The sequence below is a fragment of the Hydra viridissima genome, unplaced genomic scaffold (genome assembly GCF_058129835.1).
Source record: "Hydra viridissima isolate aposymbiotic clone 2 unplaced genomic scaffold, HvirCarnegie_v1 scaffold_2, whole genome shotgun sequence".
Taxonomy (NCBI): domain Eukaryota; kingdom Metazoa; phylum Cnidaria; class Hydrozoa; order Anthoathecata; family Hydridae; genus Hydra; species Hydra viridissima.
This window is the reverse complement of record NW_028324301.1, coordinates 11,263,492-11,282,727: the sequence shown is the minus strand read 5'-3', so window position 1 is coordinate 11,282,727 and position 19,236 is coordinate 11,263,492. Positions and strand designations below refer to the sequence as shown.

At 28.1% G+C, this 19,236-nt stretch overlaps 1 protein-coding gene and 1 long non-coding RNA gene across 2 annotated transcripts; one reads left to right on the top strand and one right to left on the bottom strand.

Annotated features, from left to right (window-relative positions):
* Positions 1-11,775: 11,775 nt before the first annotated feature.
* On the bottom strand, positions 11,776-12,571 carry LOC149891903 (uncharacterized). Its single transcript, XR_016450039.1, has 2 exons — positions 12,154-12,571; positions 11,776-12,018 (listed from the first exon to the last, which is right to left on the bottom strand). It is a non-coding gene; the product is annotated as an uncharacterized LOC149891903 (long non-coding RNA).
* A 1,799-nt stretch (positions 12,572-14,370) lies between these two features.
* On the top strand, positions 14,371-17,968 carry LOC145197788 (GPI ethanolamine phosphate transferase 1-like). The gene is made up of 5 exons (XM_080073931.2): positions 14,371-14,848; positions 15,112-15,396; positions 15,504-15,863; positions 16,022-16,204; positions 16,380-17,968. The coding sequence occupies exons 1-5, from the start codon at positions 14,491-14,493 to the stop codon at positions 17,942-17,944; spliced, it is 2,751 nt and encodes a 916-aa protein (XP_079930057.2). The 5' UTR covers positions 14,371-14,490; the 3' UTR covers positions 17,945-17,968.
* The last annotated feature ends 1,268 nt before the right edge of the window (positions 17,969-19,236 follow it).

Here is a 19,236-nt window from a genome sequence, read left to right as displayed (position 1 = left end):
AAAATGTTTTATGCATATTACGGAATACAACATTTGTTAACCATATTCTTTGAAACTCCAGTTGCTCCTTTAAAAACGTCTCACGAAAAAACTGGCCTTCTATTTTTTTTTTCAAAATGCAAAATATCCGGCCGTATAGATAAAGTAGGCCATGCCGGTGCACAGTGGGCCAGAATTCACTTTTACTGGACAAAATTCGTAACTAATTTAATATTAGAGCTATATTCACTAAAATTAGTATGAGTACTAATGTGATGTCTGCGCTTTTTTTGAAGGTAATATTTTTTTATTTCGTTGCTATGGATACCTTTATTTTGCTTAGCAACAACCTATTTTTGTTATCTGCAGATATTTTATAAGTGCTATATTCACTAAATTTGTCATGAGTACCAATATGAAATCACACTTCTTACAAAAGTGATAATTTTTTAAATTTAGTTGCTATTGATACTTATATTGCTTAGTTTCCGGATACTCTCCTTAGTTACAAAGTGGTAAATTGATATTTGAATATTTTATCGGATTTTTGACCCACCTATATTGAATAACAATTGAGTATTTAGGTAAATAATGTTTTAGGAATATTAAAAGCAAAAATAGTGCAAGAAAACATTGTCAACTTTAAATTGCATCAAAAAATTATAAAACAATAATATCGTTTGAACCTTCCCATCAATCATTGTATGTTCAATAATACAAATTACTTCAATAGAAGATCTACAAACCTCAAATAAAATCATTCCCAAGCTTTCTATCTCACTTTTAATGTACTGATCTTCTTCAATCACAGATTCCTTGGATTCCATTTTGTATGCAAATCTTATGGGTCTACAATTGCCTGTGGAGGACAACTTTTGATTTTTCCAAATAGGCACCTTTTCGTTGCTGTTGTTAAATCCAGTCAAATCTAATGGTCTACACAAGTAATAAATAATGATTCTTCACGCTTTAAATCTCTGTTAATGTCGGGTTCTGATAAAACTTGTTTATAAATACTTTAGCCAGTAGCACCATCAAAACCAGCCTTACACGTTAGTGTCATTGTTTTTATTGCTTTGTCGTTCAATATCAAGTGCCTTAGCACAGGTTCCCGAACTGCACAGATTCTTATCAAAGTATGAATTATTAAATCTTTTAAAGGAACTGAAGCTGAATAGTCCTCCACTGTTATGTTTGCAGGACAACATTTCAATTTTGCATCTCTGACATCATTGTAAGCAGGGTAATGTTATATTCTTTCTCTAAGGCTCCGCTTCTAACCAATTGATAGGAAGCTTTTGTCAGACTTGCATCAATTATTAAAGCCAGTGCTTCGTCTGCTGAATATTTAGTTGCTTTATCTGTATTTGAAATATTTAAAACGTTCTTGGCAGCAATAATAATAGATTCATCTCTAAATTTTTTATTAGCAGCAAAAAATAATTCATTGGATGAATGAGATTCACTTAAACAAGATACACGCCGTTTTTTAGTTTTATTAGAACTATTATCAAATGCAACTGGTTTTCGACCACGTCTACTTGCAGTTGGTTCATTGTCTTTTTTTCTGACAATTAAATATTCATTAAGCCAGCTCACAAACTTCTTTTCAAAATTTTTGACAGTATAGTTTGCAGATTTCCACTTTTTTTTATACAAGTAAACAAATCGTTGAACAGCGTGTCTAAAATCAACGTCTTTAAAATCAGCAAATTTTGGCTGAATAAATTTTAATATATCTTCAGAAATATATTGTTTTGAAATACTAAGATTGTTTTTTTGGAGAAAATTATGAATGTCTAAGTTTAATAAAACCATATCTAAATTATTATTGTAGCAAGTATTTTGTATTTAAAAGTTTAATGTTATAATATATATGCCGTCCGGACTACTAATACTTGTTATTAATTAAGTTACTACAAGTGTTAGTAATTAAAATTAAAAGTAATTAAATTACTGTTAGTGTTAGTAATTAAGTTACTAACAACTACCAAAAATATGTTGCTGCTATGCTATGCAAAGTAAGGTATCCATACTAACCAAAAAAAATAATCTCATAAGAATTGTGAATCTCATTTTAATACATAACCTCAATATTGTGTACTTAGCGGAAGTAAAATACTTTTAAAACAACGTTAATGTAAAAATGAGTTGTTGCTATGCAAAATTTAGTACCATAGCAACTAAGTTAAAACGTATATAAAATCTGAACGGGGATTTAAGGGGACGAGCAATCAATTAAAACTCGATTGAAGCATTATATAGATCAAATAAATATAAGACAGCACATGGCAAATTGTGGTAATTATTAGTTATAGTGCGGCAAAAAAAAAATTTCTTAAGGAATTTTTTTTTTTAATCTGTGATTTTCAAAGTATAACTGAGATAACATGCTTTGACAAATTTATTTCACACATTGGTTTTTTCTTATCTCTAAATACTCTAGAATAACATGTACTAATTTTTTTTTTCAAAAACGTAGATGTAATTGAAATATAACACAACGTTGATATCACCGTTAATTACTTATTTAAAATTTTTTTTTTTTTTTTTTAATTTCAATATTCAAATGCTTAGAGTCCTGGTAACTAAGGGATTTAATATAAATAAGTTATCAATAAATTTCTCCTAATATATATAGATACTAAAATTAAATAAGTTTTCAAGATTAGACAACTAAAATTTTTCCCATTTTGTCCACCTACTGGCCCACTGTGCGGTGTTGCGTTAAAAAAGTTAGTCGTTAAAAAAGTTTGTTAAATGTGAAATCTGCGCATGCGCAAATTTATTACAACTTTTTTAACGCCTTACAGCGTTAAAAAAGTTTGCCCGTTAAAAAAGTATTCAAAATGGTACCGTCAACCGGGGTAACTTTGGTCGCCGGGGTAACTTTGTTGACCGGGGTCAATTGTTGATTTTTTTTTTAATTCCTAAAATTTAACAAAGATAACATGTTTTAATTTTTTTAGAGATACCAACAATATTTATCGACTATTATATTAACAATTTTGCTATATCAACAGCTTTTGTGAATATAGCACAATTACTTCGTAGACTACATTGAGTTTATTTTGGCATTTTTTGACACTTCTGATATATTAATTGAACCATTTGAATTCTTAGCCGGTGGAAATGCCGAGGAAATATAAGCGAAAGCCTGGTTCAAGAGCATATGCAACTTCATACAGTCAAGAGACGTTGTCCAATGCTATGAAAGAATGTTTAACTGGAAGAATAAGCGTGAGAAAGGCTAGTCGACAGTTCGGAATATACGCTTCCCATTTGCTTCAACCGCTGGACGTTGCTGTTTTCCGTCCGCTAAAGATAGAAACGTGCATCAAAGAATCAATACCAAAAAATCAGTTCCTCGGTCTTCTTGCTCTACTGCAACGTCAATTGAAAAGCGATAATTTCAGATCTGACTTCAAGGCTAGTGGAATATTTCCCTTCGATAAAGAAATGGTCACGAAGCGCTTGCCACAGGTTAACAAAGACATTGGAGGAGGTACCGGTAGTACTGTTAAGGAAGTATTCAATGAAGCTATAGCAGGTCTATTAGTGAAAGATTTTGAACAGGATGGGAAAACAAAGCGCACCAGAAGAAAAAAGATCACACCTGGCAAAGCCATAACACCGCAAGATCTGGTGAATAACACAACTCCTACCACATCAAAGAATAACAATAACACCAAGAATAACAAGAAAAGGGCAAGAGTTGAACAAGTGTCATCATCCTCAGATGACGATGATGACCTACTAGAAAATGACTTTTAATGACTTTTGCACAATAACAGGGAGCATTGATGCAAAATTTTTTGTCCATTTAAATGTTTTTTTCATGTTTCTCTAAGGACTGATGATTTTTTAAAACTCCAAAAAGTGACCAATGTTACCCCATAGCAGGGGTATTATTGATCAAACATGATAAAAATCTGGGGTAACATTGGTCACTTTTCGGTGTTCAAAAATAAATATTTGTAATAAAAAAATTAAAAAAATAAATATAGAGGCCTATAGCTAAGACCTATAATGTTATTACCACAAGAGAAAACTGTAAAAAATTAATAAGATTCAGAGATGTTTAAGAAAAACTGCCAAAACTGACCAAAGTTACCCTGGCTAACGATACTCTTTAATTTGCGCAACCCTCAAATCCACAACAGAATATGCTTTGAAATTTTGATTAAGACATTGGGAGGCATTCTTTTTTTATTTTTGAGCAAAAGCTCTCAAAGAGAGATTCAATTATTTTTTCCAAATTTTTTTTCCCCGTAATTTTCTAATTCTACAAAGTTATACAATTTTCATAACATTTTTTTTTTTCATTTGACCTCCTCATAGTATCAAAGCTTTTAAACTCCTAAATAAATTATATTTCATGAAAAAATAGAAAATAGATACTCACTTCTAAAAGAATTATACTATACTAATTATAATAATATATACAAAATCAAATATTTTTAATTTCTTATATTATAGTTCAGAAATATAAACATTTCACCATGAGCTCCTGTTAAGTTATTTCTCTTTGCAGTATATACATTTCCACCAATACTAAAAAGTCTTTCACTCTCCACAGAAGACGGTGGGCAGCTTAAATACTTTAAAGCAAGCTTTGCTAATAGTCGCATTTTGGTTTTCTGTGAGAACAAATGATTGCTTTCTTTGTCAATAAGATCTTCATTTGAGTAGTGTTGAATTTTGTTTAATAAAGTTTCATTTGAAATTAAAATTTGTGGTTGACCGATTTATTTAGAATTAAATCCTACAAGTTCTTCAAAGCAATTGTCAAAACCCATTTCTACTATATCTTTCTATTCATTTAGTACTGTACCATTATTTTCATATTCTGAGTCAATATTTTCAATGTCACAAGCTGCAGACCAATCATTTTCAGTAACTTTGATGTTTTTTATATTTTCATGGGTTTTGATAAGTTGAAAGGTTATGTTCTCAATACTTGTTTTAGCAGCTGAAAAGGTGTTTTCATTTTTGAACATTTTTATTTTGAATCTGGGATCAAGAAATGTTGACAAGATGATGTTATAGTTATCAGTATATTGTTTGAAACTTTTCTCCATTGAATTAGTTGTCATCAATTAAAGCTTTATTAATGAAATGTTTCAAAAACTGTATCTGTGGTATAATATCTGAGACAATAGAATTTCTTTCAATCAAGCGAACTCTTATTTTGTGGAAATCTTTTAGCAAAACACAAAACTGTCCAATAATCATCCATTTGTTTGCATTTAATAAAGGAAGCTTACCATTTTCAAGTGCATATATGGTTAGAGGTTTCCTTTGTTCATAAATTCGTTCTAACATATGACAGGTACTATTCCACCTGGTTGGAACATTTTGAATAAGTTTGTGCTTAGGAACATTGTTTGCTTCTTGAAGAGCTTTAAGTTTAGGGCAGGCTTGGGGAGAATGGCTAAAATGCCCAACAATTGAATGGAAGTTTTCAATGACATTATTGACAACTGTTTGTTCAAAAATATACTCATTAATTACTAGTTGCAGTGTGTGTAAAAACAAGCCATACTATCATATGGGCTATCTTTAATAGCCTTAACAATATTTATACCATTATCTCTAGCTATTAAATGAATTTTTGAAGGTGATATTTTAAATTCAGCCATATTATCTTCAATCAATTAAGCAATATTTGCTGCTGTATGCCTCTCAGGAAATGGAACTACTCTAAGTACAACAGTTTTCTGATTAAATGTATTCTCTAAACAGTGACCTGTCAGGCTCATGAAGCTTTCATTTGAACTACTGGTCCATATATCAGTAGTAAACCTTATGAATTCAGCAACTGAGTAAACATGGACAGCCATTTTTAACATAAAGTATAAAATAATTTCATCAACTGAGTAAACATGGACAGCCATTTTTAATGTAAAGTATAAACTAATTTTTAATATTTTACATACCCTAATGAAACAATGCAACTTTTTTAACGTCTAATTTAACGTCTAACGAACGCTTTTTGACCATACTGCGCTTGCGTGACGCATGCGCAGAACTATTTGTTAACTTTTTTAACGACTAACTTTTTTAACGCAACACCGGAGGATAAAAAGGAAACAATTTAATAAGAATTTATACCATTTCGAAATCTCGTCAGCCAAATAAACGGGCCAGGTTAGGCGCGCCTAATATAGTCCGAAATTACGCTACCGATAACAAAATTAGAATCCACTTTACCAATGATATATTATATATACTAGATGTCTAACTTCGATCCGAAAAATGAAGCCGTGGAAGCCATTTCAAATTCGGACAAAAACATGCATTTTTAACTTTTGTTTCGCACGTCGGATATAGCTTTTGCCGTTATTACAAATGGCGGATTCAATTTGTAAACAAAAAAAGCGGCTTCACTTTTCGTCCAATAAAATCCCGCAAGTTAGACATCTAGTATATATAATATATCATTGCGCTTTACAAATATTTCTTAAATTCGGAAGCCGGTAAAAAACGAGCAAGATGGGAACTTTATACTTATAAAAATTCCTTAGATATCGCTAATTTACACCCAAAAAATTACAAAATAAAATTGAAGAATGTATTTTTTTAAAATTAGAAAGCTTTAATTAAAAAGTGTTTACCAAAAAAGATGTTAGTCGATGTGCCTAACATGCCTAACCCTAAACCCGCCCCTGATACTTTATTATCCAATCCTCATTTAGCTTTGTAGTAGAGCCTTGGTATATCACGAGGTCGTACATCTTCCCACTGGATCCACACTAAATGAATATTTAATTCCCTACGGAATCGGTTTTCCTTTGATAAACTGCTTGATGATAAGCTGTTCACGAAAAAGCACGATTTACTCGTCTACTGTCAATTTTTTTTGTCGATCTAACTTCCTCAAATAGAATTATATAGTGGCCGGATTTTATGTAACCGGTCATTTGAGACTATCTGTACTTCCAGATTATTGACGATATGAAGATTAGATCTTTACTAAAAAAATCTCTAGTCATATTGTCTGTAAATATGGAAATACCTAATGACCTGTCCCAGAATAATCGAATTCTGGGAAATTTTAGAGTTCCGATAATCATATGGCTAGGTAAGAATTATTTTGTTCTATCTCCCATTTTAAATGTTGGGAGAAAATGAGTTATTAACTTTAGTAAGTAATGATTACTTTTAAGTATAATTTATTTTTTAAGTTTTTTTCTAAATTTGTTTAATTATAAATTATTTAATGCATAAGTTATTATTTCTTTAAAAAGTAAAGCTATATTTTTAAGTAATATTTACTTTTAGAAAAAAATCAAAATCTTTCTCTCAACGTTTAAAATGGGAGATAGAACAAAATAATTCTAACCTTGCGATATGCAGCCCGAACAATGTTTTTATTTCTGATGTACTGGTATCTTTAAACTTTCCATTAATTCGCGAGCCATTTATGTTTGTGCATTTTAAAACTTCTTCAAATAATAAATCATCAGGTACTTTCGAAAATAATTTAGAGGACTTCTCAATGGACAGAAAAAATTTTCATCCGGTTTTTCAAAACCATTTCTTGTTGTCTGAAAAAGTTTTCTTCACAATTTTACATTTGCTTTATCTGTCACCAATAGTTCATTTTCAATAAACATTTCTTGGTTTGTCTGTGTGCTTGGACCTTCTGCCTCAGCTTCTATTAGGATAGAACACTTATGAGATGCTGGCAATGAGACTTCTTCATCATCGTTCAAGCTAAAATCAGAATCATTCTCCAACATTTGAAATATTTTCTTAGCATCCTCTTTCTTAATTGCTTTTTTCTGTAAAAAAAATATAAAATTTTAAAAAAGCTGTTTAGAAAGAAGTAAAGCTTAATTGTTGCAATTTTAAACATATGCACTTACTCTTTGGTACTGCTGCTCGGACAGATTGGGCGTAATTATGAACACTGATATTTATAAGCATTCATTAAAATAATTAATGGATTTCATATTATAAATTTAGAAAATATACATTATTTAAACATATTTATCAACAATCGAAGTATTTTTTTGTATTTTAAAGTATGAATAAATCATTTAAAAAGATAGAAAAACGTGCACCTACCTCGACCTTGACCACTGTCACTGCAGAACTGATAATAAATTTAATTCTTATCAAATCTTGCTCACAGATGACATTTGATGAAATGATTTTGAAATATTGACAAATATTTGATTCATACACACGCAGAAAGCGACAGAAGTAAATTAAAGTAAAAATATTAAAAGACATAAAATATTATGTGCAGAATTATGCACATTGTTTCTGAGAGGATTAAAAAAAAAAAAAAAAAAAAGTTGGTAAGGTGGTTTAGTGAATCTCTCTAAACCATAGAGACTTGAAAAGATAAAATCTTTCTTTTTTTTTTTGTTTGCCTGTGTAATTTGCTTTTTTCCGAAAAGTCGGCAGGGGAGCGAGCAGGGGCCAATGCTGTAAACATAAAAAACGAAGTTTTTTCCGTAAAACACGAAGTTTTTACCGTAAAAAGCGAAGAAAAAAAAAGTCCATTGCTATAAACATTCAAAAAACTCCGTTTTTAAGATAAAAACTTCGCTATTAAATCCAATGCTATAAACGAACAAGGGAATCGCCTTTTCAGATAAAAAATGCGTTTTTTCGAAAAAAAACTTCAGGGGCCAATGCTATAAACAATTCGAAGTTTTTTTCGAGAAAAAAAATCTTTCGTAAAAACGCAATTTTTCACATACGAAAAAAAGTTCGTAATCTCGAAGAATTTATCGCTGTTTGTATTTTTTTCGGCCATTGCTATAAAGCATAAAACGTATACGTCACTAAAATTCACGAACTTTTTTATCCGTAATACATAGTAGTAATATAATAGTAATTTTTATTGTAATTTTTATTTATTAGGCCTAATTAATGAATTTTATTAGTCATTAAGTATGCTGTGCTGCCTATTCTACTTTTATGAATATTTTTACATTCTAGTATTTGGTGTTTAAAAAAGCTGTGTAAAATTAAAGTAGGAACATGAATTTAATTTTTTCGGGCGAAGACTTAGATTTCGAAGTTGCAGAAAATTAGCTTCGCCACCGATTGCCTCGAGAGGTTGGTGTTTAAAACATTACTTAAAATTACTATATATATATATATATATATATATATATATATATATATATATATATATATATATATATATATATATATATATATATATATATATATATATATATATATATATATATATATATATTTAATGATTTTTTATCGAACAAAATCAGAAATCAAACTAAATAGGCGCAGAAATTATACTTTGTTTTGTTTTTCAATATCATTTTAGTTTAATGGTCGCTTTTGTAACGAAGATGATTCTGACAACGTTTTTCGAGAGCAGTATCGAGTCTCAAGAGCTGTATTAGATTTTTTAGAAACTAGGCTTAAAGATGATTTGCAACATTATACTAAGCAATTTGCAACATTATACTAAGCATTTCTTCATTTTATTGGCACAAATGTTTTTTTTCATGTTCTCAGAGACTGTCATGGAATCTTTACCAACACAATTTATCGTATTATACAGTGTAGGAGAAGCAATTTTCAATGTTAGTGTATTAAGTTAATAAAACTATTGGAAGTATATATATATTTACATATATATATATATATATATATATATATATATATATATATATATATATATATATATATATATATATATATATATATATATATATTTAGATATATATAAAATTGATATATACTATACATTACATCATGTTATCACTGTTAATTTTATATACTGTAATATATCTCTGCTGTTTTTGAATAGAATGATTAAATTGCCATTATTATTACCCTTGTTATATATCATTAGCACTGTTAGTAGCTTACTTTACATTAGTTTATAACTATTTGTATATAAACTCGAATGTAAAATCTTTATTTAGAAATATGATTGATTGATTACATACTTATATTATGTTAATATATACTATATATTACATACTTATACTATAACATTTGTAATATATATATATATATATATATATATATATATATATATATATATATATATATATATATATATATATATATACATATACATATATATAAAATATAATGTAGCAATACATATTTTTATTTAAATAGTTTGCTAATTAAAACATACTAAGCTTCCCAAGAAGAACCTCTTTGTTTTCTCTGATCTTTATTGCTAGTAACATTTTAAGTTCTTTAAACAGCATTTTATTTTGTTGTGTATTTGTGTATTATTTTGTTGTGTATTTGTGTATTATATGGCATATTTATCAACTCTTTATACTTTTCTTTAGTCAAACACTATGAAAAATTTGTTTAATCAGAATTACTATCGAAAACCTTCATAAATAAGTATGGAATTTTAAATTCATGCATGCATTGTTAACGAAGCACAACAAGGAACTGAATAATCGATTAAATGCAGATTTTAAGTAATTAGTTTATTATGAAGTTACCAAAATCCTTTTAAGCTTTATCTATAAAATATCTGCATAAAAACACAAACAAAGAATGTTCAATGATTTTGAAGCGCTAACGTTGTTCCAACAATGGCCGCCAAAAATCACGAAGAAAATATCTAAAATTGAGATCAAAAATCTATCTGAAGTTTTTTTTCGAAAAAACGCATTTTTTATCTGAAAAGGCGATTCCCTTGTTCGTTTATAGCATTGGATTTAATAGCGAAGTTTTTATCTTAAAAACGGAGTTTTTTGAATGTTTATAGCAATGGACTTTTTTTTTCTTCGCTTTTTACGGTAAAAACTTCGTGTTTTACGGAAAAAACTTCGTTTTTTATGTTTATAGCATTGGCCCCAGGGGCCAATGCTATAAACATAAAAAACGAAGTTTTTATGTTTATAAATATATTTTTAATATATTTTATATATTTTTTTTTAAACTGAAAAGGATTTTTATGTTTATAAATATATTTTTAATATATTTTATATATTTTTTTTTAAACTGAAAAGGATTTTGGTAACTCCATAATAAACTAATTACTTAAAATCTGCATTTAATCGATATTCAGTTCCTTGTTGTTTTTCCTTGTTAGGTTTTCGATAGTAGTTTTGGTTAAACAAATTTTTCATAGTGTTTGACGAAAGAAAAGTATAAATAGTCGATAAATATGCCATATAATACACAAATACACAACAAAATAATACACAAATACACAACAAATAAAATGCTGTCTAAAGAACTTAAAATGTTACTAGCAATATAAATAAGAGAAAACAAAGAGGTTCTTCTTGGGAAGCTTAGTATGTTTTAATTAGCAAACTATTTAAATAAAAATATGTATTGCTACATTATATTTTATATATATGTATATATATGTATGTATGTATATATGTATATATATATATATATATATATATATATATATATATATATATATATATATATATATCATGTTCTCAGAGACTGTCATGGAATCTTTACCAACACAATTTATAGTATTATACAGTGTAGGAGAAGCTATTTTCAATGTTAGTGTATTAAGTTAATAAAACTATTGGAAGTATATATATATTTATATATATATATATATATATATATATATATATATATATATATATATATATATATATATATATATATATATATATATTAAATATATATTTACAAATGTTATAGTATAAGTATGATGTAATATATAGTATATATTAACATAATATAAGTATGTAATCAATCATATTTCTAAATAAAGATTTTACATTCATGTAAATATATATATACTTCCAATAGTTTTATTAACTTAATACACTAACATTGAAAATAGCTTCTCCTACACTGTATAATACTATAAATTGTGTTGGTAAAGATTCCATGACAGTCTCTGAGAACATGAAAAAAAACATTTGTGCCAATAAAATGAAGAAATGCTTAGTATAATGTTGCAAATTGCTTAGTATAATGTTGCAAATCATCTTTAAGCCTAGTTTCTAAAAAATCTAATACAGCTCTTGGTACTCGATACTGCTCTCGAAAAACGTTGTCAGAAACATCTTCGTTAAAAAAGCGACCATTAAACTAAAATGATATTGAAAAACAAAACAAAAATATAATTTCTGCGCCTATTTAGTATGATTTCTGATTTTGTTCGATAAAAAATCATTAAAAAAATATATATATATAGTAATTTTAAGTAATGTTTTAAACACCAACCTCTCGAGGCAATCGGTGGCGAAGCTCATTTTCTGCAACTTCGAAATCTAAGTCTTCATCCGAAAAAATTAAACTCATGTTTCTACTTTAATTTTACACAGATTTTTTAAACACCAAATACTAGAATTTAAAAATATTCATAAAAATAGAATAGATAGCACAGCATACTTAATGACTAATTAAATTCATTAAGTAGGCCTAATAAATAAAAGTTACAATAAAAATTACTATTATATTACTACTATATATTACGGATAAAAAAAGTTCGTGAATTTTAGTGACGTTTACGTTTTATGCTTTATAGCAATGGACGAAAAAAATACAAACAGCGATAAATTCTTCGAGATTACGAACTTTTTTTCGTACGTGAAAAATTGCGTTTTTACGAAAGATTTTTTTTCTCGAAAAAAACTTCGAATTGTTTATAGCATTGGCCCCAGATAGATTTCTCAATTTTAGATATTTTCTTCGTGATTTTTGGCGGCCATTGTTGGAACAACGTTAGCGCTTCAAAATCATTGAACATTCTTTGTTTGTGTTTTTATGCAGATATTTTATAGATAAAGCTTAAAAGGATTTTGGTAACTTCATAATAAACTAATTACTTAAAATCTGCATTTAATCGATTATTCAGTTCCTTGTTGTGCTTCGTTAACAATGCATGCATGAATTTAAAATTCCATACATATTTATGAAGGTTTTTGATAGTAATTTTGGTTAAACAAATTTTTCATAGTGTTTGACTAAAGAAAAGTATAAATAGTCGATAAATATGCCATATAATACACAAATACACAACAAAATAATACACAAATACACAACAAAATAAAATGCTGTCTAAAGAACTTAAAATGTTACTAGCAATAAAGATCAGAAAAAACAAAGAGGTTCTTCTTGGGAAGCTTAGTATGTTTTAATTAGCAAACTATTTAAATAAAAATATGTATTGCTACATTATATTTTATATATATGTATATATATGTATGTATGTATGTACATATATATATATATATATATATATATATATTTACAAATGTTATAGTATAAGTATGTAATATATAGTATATATTAACATAATATAAGTATGTAATCAATCAATTATATTTCTAAATAAAGATTTTACATTCAAGTTTATATACAAATAGTTATAAACTAATGTAAAGTAACAGTGCTAATGATATATAACAAGGGTAATAGTAATGGCAATTTAATCATTATATTCAAAAACAGCAGAGATATATTACAGTATATAAAATTAACAATGATAACATGATGTAATGTATAGTATATATCAATTTTATATATATATATATATATATATATATATATATATATATATATATATATATATATATATATATATATACTTCCAATAGTTTCATTAACTTAATACACTAACATTGAAAATAGCTTCTCCTACACTGTATAATACGATAAATTGTGTTGGTAGAGATTCCATGACAGTCTCTGAGAACATGAAAAAAAACATGTGCCAATAAAATGAAGAAATACCATTATTTGGAAAAGTACTGAAATACTTTTATTTCGCTTAGTGTAATGTTGCAAATCATCTTTAAGCCTAGTTTCTAAAAAATCTAATACAGCTCTTGGGACTCGATACTGCTCTCGAAAAACGTTGTCAGAAACATCTTCGTTAAAAAAGCGACCATTAAACTAAAATGATATTGAAAAACAAAACAAAAATATAATTTCTGCGCCTATTTAGTATGATTTCTGATTTTGTTCGATAAAAAATCATTAAAAATATATATATATATATATATATATATATATATATATATATATATATATAGTAATTTTAAGTAATGTTTTAAACACCAACCTCTCGAGGCAATCGGTGGCGAAGCTCATTTTCTGCAACTTCGAAATCTAAGTCTTCAATCCGAAAAAATTAAATCCATGTTCCTACTTTAATTTTACACAGTTTTTTTAAACACCAAATACTAGAATGTAAAAATATTCATAAAAACAGAACAGACAGCACAACATACTTAATGACTAATAAAATTTATTAAGTAGGCCTACTAAATAAAAATTACAATAAAAATTACTATTATATTACTACTATATATTACGGATAAAAAAAGTTCGTAAATTTTAGTGACGTATACGTTTTATGCTTTATAGCAATGGCCGAAAAAAATACAAACAGCGATAAATTCTTCGAGATTACGAACTTTTTTTCGTACGTGAAAAATTGCGTTTTTACGAAAGATTTTTTTTCTCGAAAAAAACTTCGAATTGTTTATAGCATTGGCCCCTGGAGTGAAAATCCCCGCTGCTCTCCGTTACTTGATCACTTTTTAAAATTTTAGTATGGTGTCGGACTCCTGTAAGCAATTACAATTTCTAACTCTTGGTATCTTTATTCATTTTCTTTATTTATCATCAGTATTTTATATATACTTTAAGTCTCCGATTATAAATAATGTAATACGTGTCAGTGTACAATCTAATTCTCCGGCAAAGCGTGTAATTTTAATTGTGGCTGATGGTCTTCAAGCAGAAAAAGCATTCGATCATAGATATGAAAACAAAACCTCTTTTCTCCGATCTATAGTTAAGCAAAATGGATCTTGGGGAGTTTCTCATACAAGAGTTCCTACAGAATCACGAGTAGGACATGTTTCATTAATTGCTGGAGCTTATGAAGATGTTTCTGCAATAACAACTGGTAATAATTTTATTAAACTTTAACACTAATATAATTTACTTATAAAAACAATGTATATGCAGGCATAATTCGGTGTAGTAAAAGCAGAAAATTGTATGGGTTTTTTAATTTAATACAGCACACTATTATATTACTCTGTTTGTATATTATTCTCTAGTATGTGTAATTTTAAAATTGCTTTAGTAACAAAACATGTTTCACATATATTAATATGATTTTCTAATGAAATTCTTCTGGTAAAGATACTTTTTTCTGTTTTAAAGGTTGGCAGTTAAATCCTGTTGATTTTGATTCAGTTTTTAATCAATCAACAAAAACATGGTCATGGGGTAGCCGTGATATATTAGGTTTATTTGATAAACAATATGACAATGTGGAAACTTTTTATTATGAGCGCGATCAAATTGATTTTGGTAGCAAAGACCCTTCTCAACTTGATCAATGGGTGTTCACAAAAGTAGAAGAATTTTTCAGAGAAGCTAAAAAAAATTCAACTCTTCTTGAACAGTTGAATAAGGAAAAAATTGTCTTTTTCTTCCATTTACTTGGTAAAATTTGTTTTCATAAATATCTTAATTTAATTTAAAGCTTAGCTCAACAACCACTAGTGTTTTGGATTTATTATAGCTATTTATTTAAAGCTTTAATAATACAGGCATCGATACAAATGGTCATGCAAAGAAACCTGATTCCATGGAATATTTAGAAAATATTGCACTAGTTGATGAAGGTATTAAAAACATGACAGAAATAATTAACAGCTTCTATGGAAATGACAAGAAATCTACTTTTATTGTAACATCAGATCATGGAATGACTCCATGGGGTGCACATGGAGCTGGTTTGCAAAGTGAAACTGAAACTCCATTTATTGCATGGGGAGCTGGAATCACTAAGTGTGAATATCAGAAAAATATAAACAAAGATCCACAGACAATTGAATGGGACTTAAAAAACTATAAAAGACATGATTTGATGCAAGTTGACATAGCTCCACTGATGTCATACTTGATAGGTATATTTTCTTATCTCTTGGCTATTTAATTATTTCATTTCTAAAAACTTTACTCTATTTACACAAATGGGGAAAAAAAATCTTTAATGTGTTAATTGCTTTAAATAATATATGCATCAAAAATTTTTTGAATTTTTAAATAGCTGTCTTAATTTTAGGTGTGAGTTTTCCAGTTAATTCTGTAGGAGTTATTCCTTATGAAATTCTTAATGTATCAATTCATCAGAAAGCTAGTGCACTACTTGAAAATGCCAAGCAAATACTAGAGCAGTATTATGCACATGAAAAAAAGGTGTATGAAAATGTGCTCATTTTTAAAAAATTTTATAAAGCTGAAGAGCGTAAGTAACAGTTTTCTTTATTGGCTTCATGTTTTTATTTCCAATAAAAATTTAATATAGATTATAATATTTTACTAAATACTTTTATCAGGTTTTAGAAATTGTTTTACAGTTTTATTTTTGTAGTATGTTAAAATTGTTCTGGTTTTTAATTTTTTTTTCCTCTGTTTTTTAGTTACAAATAAGTTGTTAGAAGCATTAAACTTACATTCAGCCCATGAATACATTTCTTCATTATCAAAATCTAAGGAATTAATTGCTCTGGCTTTAGAAGGGATAAAATACTATCATGAATACAATCGCTTACTTCTAAGCTGCTTAGTTAATGGTGGCTTTTTGTTATGGATATTGTATGTTATAGCTAAGATTCTTTATGAGTATACCAACATACTACCTCATTCCTACAAAGTACCTGCAATTGTATTGGTTTTTCAGTCCCGATTGTTCACAGTTTTGTACACACTCTTAGCATTTTGTGTTTCTTTGCTATTTATTACAAAATCTGTTGAATTTTTTTATTTGTTGTTTCCAGCAATAATGTTGAAGTTGTGTTTTAATCAGAGTAAGATATTTTACAGAATTGGACTTTTAGCAAACAAGCTATTTAGGCAACCTTGGGTGAACAGTATCAATGTTTTCTTTCAAATTGTTGCAATTTTTCTTGGGGTTGAGGCAATTGTTGCTGCCTTTTTTTATAGACCATTTCTTTCCTATATTAGTTTGCTTTTGGGCATCTTGCCTTGGTTTAAATTACTTTTGAAAAAAAACTTGTCAAAATCTTACATGAATTTAATTTTCTACTTATTATGGTCTTTGGCTAGTGTATCAATTGCTATATTCCCATCTTTTCCTGTCATCGACCGAGAAGAGAACTACTTGCTGGTCATGATTGGAGCTTTTATTGCAGCAACAGTTGGACTCAGTTTTAGTTCTTTAATCAAAAATCGCAATGGTTGTGTTATTTCACTTGTAACAGCCATCTTGATTATTTGTACGATTGTTAAAATGCATACCGTGATAAGCATAAAGCAAGGATATGGATTGCCATTATGTAATCAAGTATTTAGTTGGTTTGCCTTAATTATCTTGCCATCAATTTCAGTTTTTACTGAGAAACACTCACCAACAAGGTTAATTGCAGTTAGCTTATCATTGTTTTCTGCTTACATTCTGACGTCAATTTCCTATGAGGCTATATTTTTGGTGGTATTGGTTATGCAACTTTCGTCATGGATTTTTATAGAGTTCTCTTGGTTGGATGAAATAAAAAGAGAAGATCACTATTTAACGTTGGAGCATTTGCGCATCGCATTTATGTTTTTATATTTCGTTTTCCTCTCATTCTTTGGAACCGGCAATGTTGCGAGTATAAATTCATATGATATTGCAACAGTTCTTTGTTTTAAGACTGTATTTAATCCATGGATATTAGGTACAGTTGTAATTATTAAAGCCCTGATACCTATTGTCATGGTTGTTATTTTCTGCTGTTCGCTTCAAAAAATGATATCGTTGCCCATGCGAGCATTGTTTTTATGTATGTTAGTTTTAACAGATTTAATGGCATTAAATTTCTTTTTTTTTGTACGAGACGAAGGCAGTTGGTTAGACATTGGACAAAGTTTAAGTCACTTTGTTATAACTTTAGTAACTATTATAGTATTGGTACCAATTTATGAGGGTTGCAAGTTTATTTCTGGTAGTGTTCAATTCCGATTTGAGAAAAGCCACTTAATGTGATTCATTTCAAGAAAATTTTAATCAGTTTTTGCGTTTTTTTTTGTTTGCTATCAAACACGTTATTATTCGAAGTCTTAATAACAAGTAAGTCTCAAGGGTATACTTTCTGTGTTATTTGAGATGTTTAGAGAAGAATGTCTTTAATATTAAAAATATGAATTAAATAATATAGATTACCCGGTTTGCCAGATTATTTTCTAAACATATTTGTCAATAAGGAGAAGTTAATTTTTCAAGTTAATAAAATCATGAGAACGTAAAAGCTTTATATGAAATTAATTCAAGTCGCAGGTCTGAATTTTGACACAAAGTAATTTAATATCAAGAAATTCTCTCAAGACTTTCTAAAATTTTAAAGAATTTCCTCAAAATTGATTTTCATCTGATCAAAGTATAGCGTTGTTTTGTGTACAAGTACCAACTTCGATAAAATTTCACTAAGCATAACTTTTTAAAAATTTCTTGAATACTATCTTTTTTTTATATTTAAATTTTTCGTCTCCATTTCCTTTGTAAATTTTTTTTCATGAAATATCTGCCTAAGTAAAATGTTAAAGAGTTTTTATCCAAAAGATAGTCTTCCGAGCTACACCCATAATCACTGCGTGCATGTCATTTTCCTTGGGGCTGCTCTCTCAAAAGAATGGTATATATTTTTGAACTTGTTGAAAGTTTGAAAAACACGACTGAAGAAACAATTTTTCAAAACAACTTGATAAATTCTATAACTAGTAAAGACCTCAAATGATATACCGGGATCTCTTTCAAGTATCACTTCATTTCCTAGCAATAGATGTCAGATCTTCTACATTATCATATTCTCTAAAAGAAAAAAGGTTCTTTTTTTTTTTAAAAGGGAAAATTCAATTGATTTAAATCGATGTGGTCAGTTTAGTGACTTATCTGGTGGGATCGCCATCTACAAATCGCTTTCATTCTTTCGTACATGAACTAACATCAACAATCACTTTAAAGATCTAATCTTTTGCTGATCACCTTATTCAATTTTAAAAAACTGAATTTATCTAACACTAAGCAAATCGCGAGGTTAGAATTGTTTTGTTCTATCTCCCATTTTAAAAGTTGGGAGAAAATGATCTATTAATTTTAGTTAATAATAATTACTTTTTAAAATAATTTGCTTAAACGTAAATTATTTAAAGCATAAGTTATTATTTCTTTAAAAATTAAAGCTAAAACTTTAAATAATTTTTACTTTTAGAAAAAAATCAAAAACTTTCTACCAACGTTTAAATTTGAGATAAAACAAGGTATAAGAGCAATTATAGAAA

Bases quoted from the DNA above. Each gene is read 5' to 3' on its own strand.
- LOC145197788 (XM_080073931.2), top strand. From the start codon at position 14,491: ATGGTGTCGGACTCCTGTAAGCAATTACAATTTCTAACTCTTGGTATC. The intron at 14,849-15,111 runs GTAATAATTTTA...TCTGTTTTAAAG, and splicing joins TGTTTCTGCAATAACAACTG to GTTGGCAGTTAAATCCTGTT. The intron at 16,205-16,379 runs GTAAGTAACAGT...TCTGTTTTTTAG, and splicing joins ATTTTATAAAGCTGAAGAGC to TTACAAATAAGTTGTTAGAA.